An 11,283-nucleotide genomic window follows, 5' to 3' on the forward strand; every position below is an offset into this window, starting at 1 on the left:
CAGACCTGCACTTATCACTACATGGCATTGGACAGAAGGGCGAGAGCCCAGCTGTTGCTGGATCGATAACAACAACAACAACAACAACAGCAACCTTTTCCGCTAACAGCATCCTTCATTGCCATAATTTTTCTGATCAAAAAATATTTTTGACAATTTAAAATCTGTGTGAACAACAAGAATGGCCTATAATTTCAGTGTGACTGCATCCCTCATCCTCTCTAAACTTTTTAAAAATCTTTCCTCACGAACGCCTTCTCAGGTCAAAAATACACCACGCTGGGTACAGGAGTTCATTTCACACTCTCTTGCCAAGAGCCAACTTTCTTGAAGTCTCCCAGCTTGGAGGGAGGGGAAAGTCTAAGTTATTGTGTGTAACATTACCACCCTGCGATCAAGCATCTGTTCACTTGAAAGCCGATTTTACAGGCCTATGTTGTTGCTTTTCAACATAACAGCATCACCACTTTCCTCGATCAAGACCAATGCGTGTATATGTGTGCATCTGAAGGTGGTAGTGGTAGAAGATTGCACACCCTACTCCCTTAAAAATTCAGTTTGCAACAACTACCACCATACAACAACCAAGGTTTGTTTCCCAATGGGCTTACTGTTTGGCAGGTGTCGCTGAATTTATTGCCACAAAACAACACATTATCCTTTCTTGTTCACAACCTCAACATCCAGTTTGTTTTATTGGTCATACATGTAATTTGACATTTGTTTTATAGAAAAATAAGTTAAACACTGGAAGAGAGATTGTTGCCCGTCCTGATTTATTTTCTAGCGAAATACAATTAAATATTCTCCTACATGTCTGTCTCGTCTTGACTTTCGCTATTTTCATTTGTTGCTTTTTTTATCATGGACAGCTTCCTGCGAAAGCAGAGGATATTTCAGAGCCAACAATGGTCGGCCGAACGTTTTGTTCATCGTGGTGGATGACTTGAGGCCAACTCTCGGCTGCTATGGAGAGCCCATTCTCAAGACTCTAAACATTGACAATCTTGCCTCAAAGTCCTTGCTATTTGAGCAGTCTTTTGTCCAGGTAAATAAGCGGTGTCTTTAAGCTAATTTTTTGTTACTCACAAAATAGAAAATGGACTTTTTAGCTTGTTTTTAGATTTTATGTCAAGATGTTTGTGCAGCAAGGATCTTTGTAGATTTGAAAGAAAGGTCTATAGCAGCTTATCTTGACTGTCGAGAGGGAAAAATGTTGAAATCAAATAAATTGACATACAGTAGTCTCCACCTAAGATCCCGGTGCTTGGGAGCAAGGAAATGCGGGATCTTAGGCGAACCGGGATCTTAACCGACGAACCCAGGGAAAAATCTATGGTGACCCATGCTAAGGCTCACAATCGGTAAAATGGTCTCCCTCCACTCTAAAATGAACTGACGTGACCCCTGGGTGGGTTTATGGCATATGGCGAGCAAAGAGTGGTTAACCTTGATGGCCTATCACAGTGCATAGTGGGATGAGGCATGCCATTTTCACTTATTATCCTGTCATGAGTCTCAAGATCTACGCTTCTTCAGTTGTCCCTCCCCTTTACCTGTCGAAAATTTATAGCTTTCCATCTCTGACTGAGTCCCCCCTCCCCACAACCGCCTTTGTCGTTACACACCATTATGTTGTGAACACATCAATTAAAATTCAGTCTGTCTCGCAAATTCTTGAGTAGAGACAACTGCTGCAATGGTCAGGGAAAGAGTTCACAGTTCAATGTGATCCCGCCTGGAGCTAACGTGTAGGCCTTACCCACCCAGCGAGTGATGTAAGTTTAGGGGGGAGAGCTCAGATGTGAGTGCAATGCGTGGGGAAAACAAACGTGTTGGTCAGTTCACACCCCGGTGTGATTCCGTTTGGGGCAAACATTGCATCGCTTCATAGAGTTTTACAACGTGTATGTGATCACATTCACGATAGTGGCTGATCTTTGACACGATGGACAGTTTATTGATCCCAACTTTTCACTCTTGGTTGATCAGCTGTGCCCGCTCGGGTTTTTGTTCCACAAATTATTATCTGAAATGCGGGATCTTAGCCGAATGTTGACCTTCAGAGTGAATCAGAGCGGGATCTTAGGGGTGACTTTTGTATAGTAAAAATTCTGTTTTCTTAAAACAGCGGGATCTTAAGCGAACCGGGATCATAAGCGGTGGGATCTTAGGCGGAGACTACTGTATTACTTTACAGAGGGTGAAAAATCCCATTACACTCCACACTTTTATTCTTTCATGCTTTTACGCACAGAATACCCCCCCCCCCCCCCCCCCCCAAGACAGCTCTATATTACTTCATCATCAAATGGGTATAGTTTCTCACCGTAGTTTTGATGTTTTTATCTTTAGGTCACACTCTAACTCTAAAACTGATCCGTCATATCAAAATCACACTGCAGCTGTGTTATTCTCCGAACAAGCCCAGTATATAATGTCACTTTTCTTGTACTGTTCATTGAGTTACTTTTCAGAGTGATCTCCTGGTTTTTAATGTTCTCTTTGCATTGTTGCTGAGGAATAGCTGAAACATCTCCCTTCAACACTGTTGTCTGTTAGGTTTCCATTTTAATGTGTGCATTTACTTCTATGAAGTTCTATGTAATTGCCTTTAGATAATGGCAACTTAAATGGGACTGGTGCAGTTAAATTTTCTGTTCACTCGATTCATTTCATCTTTTTCCAGCAAGCTTTTTGCGGCCCCAGTCGCACATCCTTTCTAACCAGTCGCCGTCCAGACACCACAAGATTGTATGACCTACATTCCTACTGGAGGACTCATGCAGGCAACTACACCACCCTGCCACAACACTTTAAGCAGAATGGATACATCACACAGTCTGTGGGGAAGGTATTCCACCCAGGTATTCAAACACTCTTTTCGTCTTTTACTTTTACAGTACTTTTTTTTTTCATACAGGAAAAACTTTTCGACTTATTCAGATAATAGTGTTTGAGAATGGAGGCTTTCCAAGGGTAGGGTAGAGTAGGCCTATTTATATATTGTTGCCATGGATAAAAGAATTATGCTTGAAAACATGTTCAAAATGTTTTCTTGCTTACTCCTCTTGCTTTGTTCTCAAGCTTAAAATGAGAAAAGACAGAGTCTTCTTTACAACTAATGAAAGTAGTGGATTTTAAGCCAGTTACAGTGTTAGCATAACAACCATATTCTTGACCTGAATCGGTAAAAGGCTTTTCAAGCTTTCTGATGTTGTGGACTGTTACAAGAATGTATATTCAATATATTTTTTTAGAGTACGATGGCGTCGTAAATTCATTAACGAAAGAGCTGGTTAAGTTTTGTTTTTCAGCATCTATAAATAAAATTTGTAGTGAGTAAGGACCGAATAAAGAACCATAAAGTTGAACACAAGTGGGAATATGTGATGGTATAATGTAGCAACTGCACTTGTCTATACAGTCTTTTGTTTCTTCATTTGGTACAGGTAGAGCATCCAACTTCAGCGATGATTCTCCATACAGCTGGACTAACACACCATATCACCCTTCTACTCAGAAGTACAAAATGGCAAAGGTAAACCTGGTGGAGGGGTTAGAAAACTTTCTATAAATTACTACTACTACTGTGCTGCATTTGTCTTCTTTTAATGTGAGAGTCTGAGTGCTGCATGATCAGTAAAATGAATCACAAAAGAGTGTCATAATCAATTACACATATATATTTTGTATTTTTGTCTTTAAGTGTCATTCAAGTGGCAGTTTCTGTTTGATATGTAAACGCCGTCTGTGATGTAATGATAATATTCTTACCTGCTGAAGGCATGAGTTCGAGTCCTATGAAGGGAAGTTGGGTTTTTTTTTTTAGTATTATAGTATTTCTGTCAGTCTGCTGGAATGCTTTCTCCTTCCCAGCTTTGGTCCAACTGACAGGCAGGATTTAAGCATCCCACATTTTAAATGCTTTACATTGTGCCAACGGGACATAAAACATTTACAATTGGTCACAATTGTTTGAGATATATATATATATATATATATCTAGTGGCCTAGAGGTTAAGGTGTTGGCCTCTCATTCAAAGGTCCCGGGTTCGAATCCGGGTTGCGACAGAAAAATTTTCTTCTTTAAAATTGTCTCCTTTCATCTCCTTTCCTGCTCTCTAGCAATTTTCTGTTGTCTGCTTTCATTTCCACTTTCTGCCCCCACCCCCTTACCTCCTTTGCCCCCTCTTCTGGGCTCCTGACTCTTTCTGCAGCCTTTCTACTGCTACTCCTTGGCTCCTCCTTACTGCTGTCTTTCTGCCACACCCCTGATCTTCTGGTAGAAAAGATCTACACCTAGCCTTCTCGGACAAGGGCGAAAAATCTCGGAGGGCCCATGTGCAAGTTGCGCACGTTTAAAGATCCCTTGGTGGTCTAAAATCGATAAGAGTAGGCTTCGGCCGCCACCCGGGCAAAATTCAAAATTTCCTACCAACTGAAAATATTAGGAGTGTCCCGCGCGCTCATATGACCTATGCAGTTGCGAGCACCGTAAAACACTTTACAAAAACAAAACAATATAAATACAGTAGTCTCCGCCTAAACGCACGCCATACAAAAGTACACTCCGCTCAAACGCACGCTTTCATCATCTGACAGGTTTTTTACATATTTAATTTAGACGTACAAACGCACGGTCATTCCCTCTAAACGCACGCTCCGATCCGCGAAACACGCCGACAAGTTAAGCTTGGCAAGGGGAGATTTTCACGACAACCTGCACAGCCTGCATAAGACAAGCCTAGAATTTACTAGAAAACCGGATATTTGGTGAGAGTGCCCCTCACGCCATACAAAGAGAGTGATGGACAGCGTTTACACACCATACTTTCCACTGACGAATAGGTCTCGGTCTATGGCTGGTAGGGCTGGATTCTGCTCGGTTAATCGAAGGCTTGTAAAGCAGCGGAAGTCTTGCGCTAGAGTCTTGCGAGCAGGCTTGTGGTTTGATTTGCCTCCCGCTTGCTACCGGAGGGAACTTCCGGTGAGTTGTGACTCGCGGACAGTCCTGCTGTACTGTGTCGTGACATCGCGAACTCTCGTGGCAGTGGGCTCAGTACATATTATAGATTCTCTGGTTATTTGCGCTGAGAGGCTTGCACCAAAAGTGCAAGATCGGTTGTTGTTTTTTCATAGTTCGGTTGTAAAAAACAAAAAGCTCTATTCAATGCACTTAAAAATTAATATTGGATCGGCTATTCTTATGATGTTAAGGCCTGTTTATTTTTAATGTGCACGAGCCAAGCGCTTCATCGTGGCACGCAAAAGACCTCAGTTCAATTCCCATATGGGGAGAAATTTTTACTGAGAACCTCCGTCTTTCTGCTGGGGCGTTGTTCCCTCTCAGCCCAGGTTGGCCCTGACATTGGGTTGAAGTAGGCCTAGCCCGTCTCCTAAATGTTCTGTATTATGTCACTGTGAGTGTAACACATCTACAAAATAGGTTACATACATACGATACAAAAGCCAATCACAACGACCCCTGGAGTTCTCCATTCTAGGGTAATCTAAGTCAACTTATTCTTATTACTACCAGAAACCTAGGTCTCTGTTACTACAATACCACGCTCCCTCTCACTTATCCATTCGCTTAGCTGATCAACGGCGGGAAGTTAAAAATAACTTCAGCTCTCTATGCCTTGCACCAAAACAAGCCCAGCCTCTCCCTTCCTCCACGGTTCAAAGTTCACACAGCGCACAGTACTGTCTTGCTGTTTGAACACATCGGACTGTCTTGTCGCCATCAAGACGGTCCTACGCCATCGAGCCCGTGCCGCTCGCTCGGTGTATCGAGACAGTACAAGTCAGCAGGTCAGGTTTGGAGCTTGTCCTGGGGCAAATCTGTAAGCCTAGCGCAAATCAGTACTGTGTGAATTGTGGGGCCTGTGGCAGCGGACGGGACTTGAGGCTTGCGCAGGCCCCGATTAATCGAGTAAACTACAGCGCCACGCCGCGCAGTGACTCTGTGGGCGAGATCTCTCACTCTCCCCCTCTCTCTTTTTCTGACGTAAGTGGCTTCGCGGATTGCAAGCAGGGTGGGGATGATGAGGGGGCCTGACACGAGTGGCTTCGCGGATTGCTAGTTGCTGTGGACTTGAAGTTTAGACTAGACAAAGGAGGTTACAGTTTGCGCTAGACTCAACTTATCATGCTGGTGATTTGATTTGATGATTTGACCTACTGATTTGAGGCTTGTGACTTGAACTAGGGGCTTGTGAGCACGAGCGGGTTTGCTACCGGGGTACAGCCCTAATGGCTGGTCAGTTAAATGTTGGGGGGGGGGGGGCCACGACTGAAATGTTTTCTGATTGGTCACTGGAAATGTATCTTTGAGAGAAGCTTTCTGACTGGTGTTTGAGTTTGAGGGACTGCGTGTAATGTTTAGTTAGATCTAGGCCTGATGCGCGACATGCATAAATGCCGTAAAACACTAGACAGGCCTCTATAGGATTAAAGATTAGCTAAGTAAGCCTAATAAGCTGCACTCAAAGAACTTATAACGGACTTGTTCAACGAATCACAAGAGAAAATGTTTCTCGAGGATGATTCTGCATGAATTTACAGTCGGGGGTGGTCGCTTGGAAAGCCACGTTTCTGGTCCGTCATCTCTATGACTATGACCAACAGTTTCCTCTTCTTAGGCTATCTGTTCACGACATTTATAGTATTCATTACATTGAGTTTGTCTTTGTATTCTTAACCCCTGTCGGGAATTCCTTCACAAAACAGTCACGTTTCGTCACATTATCTGCCAAAATGACCCCCTCTCTCCAATATATATATTATATATTTATCACGGCTGTTCCCGAGCAAAGCACTTAGTTACCTGAGGAGTTGACCCGGTCAGCCATGCCGCGTCCGAGTGGTCATGGGGGTCACTTTGACCTTTGCTCTGCGAGTGAACTGTTGTGACTTAACACTTTTTATACAGTTTAATTGCTTCATTGTGGCTTTTCCCACAAACAAATCAAAGTGGAATTATTATCAAGAGATAGAGGCATTCTTGGGCTGTACCGCAAATAACTTTTTATTGGTATGCTTAACAGGGTACCCTTTAAAACATGGTGCAATTGAGGACATCTATTGGGAACATTGTTTCGTAGGTCTACTTTTTAAATTTATGATATTTTTTAATGTGTACTCCAGATCTCTAAAATAATCAGTGGTATACATCAGTGACATGATGAGCTTTCGGAAACACTTACGTTTGGTTTGACTCCTTCAGAAATGGGGAAGTTGTAGAAGATTTACTACTGTCCAATTAATTAAATGAGAGATTTTTCGTTGTTTCCTAACAGTTTTCACAAATGTCTGCTATCCAGTTTCATGAAACAAGAGTTTCCTCATTGTCTCCTCTCAGCTAGAGCTGCTTTCACATTCACAAACACATAACATATGAATACATGTACTTATAACAATAATTGCAAAAGTGTCACAGGCTAGTTATCTTCCTCTTTTTTTTTTCTTTTTGCGGTCTGTGGGCTTCAGTAACAGCTTTCAACTGTTTCCATTTCTTTAATTCCCACTGTCCTTTTCTCCAGTTTTGCGATGCTGGAGTGCATAAGTTCGCCACCCTGCTCGCCCATTAAACCCGGGCCAAATCTATATCCTTGAATAAAAAGCAGACAGTGGTGCCCTAATATGTGTTGTTTGGGTGTGACTGCGTTTGGAAATAGTCGTCTGTACATGTACAGCTTCGCACAAATTGCTGTTCCTATAATGTCAAACTCAGTTTCTTGCATTTTATGTGTAAGAGATGAGGTGGTGTACTTCTGCATAGTTGTTTAATAAATCAGATTTGTCTGATCGCATGGGCTACATCTATGATGTTTTGGTTCGATGTAAGAGCTGCTGCTGTGTGTGTACAAATGTGTTTTGTGATGTTTGTGTACACTGGGCACTTTGGGTATTGGTGACAATGGTTTCCTATCAGAGATCGACTATGATAAGGTCTCCAGCTGTGTTAACTTTCTTCTATACTTCTTTTGTGCAGCAGATAAGGTTGCTTCTCGAACTTGTTTCCTTGAGCGGTATATGCGCTGTACACATTTGTTGCACATTTCATAGGGATGTGTGTCTGCACTATCAGTGTCCACGGTTATGCGATAGAATACGAGTAAGTCATTTTGTCTGCACTATCAGTGTCCACGTTTACGCGATAGAATACGAGTAAGTCATTTTGTCTGCACTATCAGTGTCCACGTTTACGCGATAGAATACGAGTAAGTCATTTTGTCTGCACTATCAGTGTCCACGTTTACGCGATAGAATACGAGTAAGTCATTTTTAAAACTTACACAAAAATATCTGCTCTGGTTTGCCTTCTTAACTTTTTTACTTCTGGCCGCGCATGTTCTACTTCTACACAGGTTGGTTTTTTTAACCCACAAGGTGTAGTTCCCGGAGTGTTCCATTTTCTCTCTTGTAGCAGACTCTCCTAACTTTTGTCGATAAAGAATCGGGGAAAGTGAAAGCGGGACCTCGGGTGAATACCGCACGTGGCAGCACGGCGGTCGGGAAAATATTACAGGGTGGAGTAACAAAATTCGCCGTCCTGTTAAAGTTTTCCAGTGAATCTAAACAATTTTTTCACAAATAACTTCCTTACTGACTTTCAATACGGCAGATAAAAAGGGATAACAATCTGCGTTTCACGAATGGAAAAATATCCTGATCTTTGTAGCGATGCGAGAAATACGTGCACCACAAGGTAGGGTTAAGTAGAGGCAGTGTGTGATCACGATTAGAACTAGAACCAAACTAAAGGATGCGGGTTATTGGGGAGAGTCTGGGCTTTCATGTGATACCTCACACACCCATAGTGATAGATAAGAGAGGACATTTACAGGGGTCTAAATCAAGTGAAAATACAGACTTCTACTCAAAATCGGCTAACAGCGCTATCGCCCAGGAAGCGATGCGTGGCCTAACTGTCAGGTGGGATTTATGACCCCGGGAGGTCAGCGGACGGGTTAAACTAAGTGCTCAGCTAGGATAGTAGAACTGAACAGCTGTGATATATGTGTGTTTCCAGGTTTGTCCAAATCCCGATGGGACGCTGGGAATGAACATTGTGTGTCCTGTCAACGTTCAGAAGATGCCAGAAAAGTCCTTACCAGATATCCAAAGTGCTGAATTTGCTGTTGAGTTTTTTAAAAACCTTTCATCGAGCAAGGACAATCGTCCCTTTTTTCTCGCTGTTGGATTCCATAAGCCGCACATTCCCTTGAAATATCCTAAGGAATATTTAGGTAATTTTTCTGTTCAGTCATTTTAGTTTACTGGTAGGCCTACTGGCAATGTTGCCCTGATTTTTAGTTTGGACCCCTCAGGTTTTGGTTTTGTTTTCTCAATGGGCTAGACAAGTTAATTTTGTTGTTATTGTTTGTAGTTTTCTTTAGTTGATTTGGGGTTTTTTTTATTGTTGCAGGAGGGAGATAGGGTGGGGAGGAAAAATTGGAGGAGGAACGCAAGGGAAGGGTTTCAACTATAACATTTGTTTCAGATTTGTTTGTTGCTTTGGTGGGGGTTTTTTAAACTTTTCTGTGATCGTTTCATAAGAATTTGTCCATATTAACTTTTGGCAGCAGGTGGAGTAAGCATTCTTTTTCTTCCCTCTGTTGTTTATATCTGTCAATCCTGCTTTTTCCCCTGCACTAAATTGTCATTGTCCTATCGATGTGATCTTCTTCACTTACTTTTTAAAAAACTCAAAACTTTTGTCTATTTAGACCTGTACCCATTGTCGGAGATTGAGTTGGCCAAGCATCACACATTCCCTCCCAGAATGCCCCTTGTTGCATGGAACCCATGGACCGACCTCCGAGAACGAGATGATGTGCAGAGACTCAACATCAGCTTCCCTTTTGGCCCTGTGCCAGATCAGTACCAGGTTCAGAGTGCACTCTCTTATTGTGATGAGCATAGTTTTTCAAAGCTTCCGCTCTGTCTTCCCTTTAACTTTAAGGTCAGACCTAATCCTCTCTTTGAGTCATCATAACAGAATAGTGGTGTTCAAGTAAAAGTAGAAATGAACATATGTGAGTTTTAAAAAATAATGAGTGACAAGGATGGTACAAATCTTGACCTGAACTTGTGTCGTGCAAATCTCCATAGGCCTTTACTTGAATTTGCATAGCATAAGGAGTTTTCTAAGCTCTCCGCGTGAATTTTCAGAGATCCTGGCTGTTAATTGGTCTGACAGTACTGACAGTGTTTATAGGAGGAGTGTTAATCCCATTTCACACCATAAGACTGAAGAAGTGTTTGTTTTATTTATGCTTTGTGCTTCTTACAAAATATGGTATAAGGCATGCATGTAGATGGAAGACTGGAAGAGAGAAACAAAAAATTAAGTTTTGTCAAATTCAGCATCTGCAATATTTCTCCTTTGTTCTTCCAGCGTCTGATGCGACAGAGTTACTATGCGGCGACATCCTACATGGATGCACAAGTTGGTCAGGTGCTGAGTGCTATGGAAGAGGCTGGCTACGCAGACAATACAATTATTGTCTTTACAGGGGATCATGGTGAGTAATGGCGTAGCTGTGGCGAGGTGAGCAGCGATGCATATTTCTCTCTGAGGGATGAATATATATTATTGTAAACACCAAATTGAAAAAATGTATATGTAGGCTATAATAATAATAATATAAAGAATGTACATTGTGTGGTTTGCTTGGGTTTGGGTTTGAGTTACTTGTGACATGTTAAGATAGTTAAGAGGCTGGAACTAGGAATCTGTGTCAACTTTTTTCTGTTTTTTTAATGTAATGTTACTGAAGATGTCAGAGAAGCGAGACGTTCTGTTTGTTTCCTTTTCTAAAATTCGAAGTTGGAGAGCCTTCAAAATGTTTGAACTAGTGGGGTTCACAGACACTACTAACCATTAACAATCATATCAAGTAAAGAAGTAAGAAAGAGAAGTAGCAGTATTATTGTCAATGAAATGCCACCATCACATTCACCCTGGCAACTGGTCGGAGAATGTCCTTGATAGGTCTTCCTTTGCGTCTTTCTGTTGCATATATGTCTTTCTTGTTTCCTTTCTGTTTGATGTCTTTCATTTTTTCCAGGCTCTAACTGGCCAATATATATCAATATGTTTCTCTTTCCTTCTCACAACCATACAAATGTTTCCCCTACACACTGCAGGTGGTTCAATTCGTAACATAATGAGAATCATCTGGGTTTCTGAAGACTCCAATTTTTGTCTCCAGACTCCCGATTTTTAGGGATTCTGAGGAAAATTCCTGTTTATTGTCAAAGAGGGGTGGC

General features: G+C 41.9%; 1 protein-coding gene across 1 annotated transcript in view; it reads left to right on the plus strand.

Moving 5' to 3' along the window:
- LOC101850640 (iduronate 2-sulfatase) overlaps positions 1-11,283 on the plus strand; it is a 17,492-nt gene that overhangs the window by 4,087 nt on the left and 2,122 nt on the right. Inside the window, exons 2-7 of the mRNA XM_005095755.3 lie at positions 873-1,048; positions 2,690-2,867; positions 3,453-3,541; positions 9,041-9,257; positions 9,738-9,898; positions 10,409-10,535. Of these exons, the coding sequence (XP_005095812.1) occupies positions 873-1,048; positions 2,690-2,867; positions 3,453-3,541; positions 9,041-9,257; positions 9,738-9,898; positions 10,409-10,535 (948 nt within the window). The remainder of the gene's footprint in view (positions 1-872; positions 1,049-2,689; positions 2,868-3,452; positions 3,542-9,040; positions 9,258-9,737; positions 9,899-10,408; positions 10,536-11,283) is intronic.

Source organism: Aplysia californica, unplaced genomic scaffold, assembly GCF_000002075.1.
Source record: "Aplysia californica isolate F4 #8 unplaced genomic scaffold, AplCal3.0 scaffold00113, whole genome shotgun sequence".
Classification (NCBI taxonomy): domain Eukaryota; kingdom Metazoa; phylum Mollusca; class Gastropoda; order Aplysiida; family Aplysiidae; genus Aplysia; species Aplysia californica.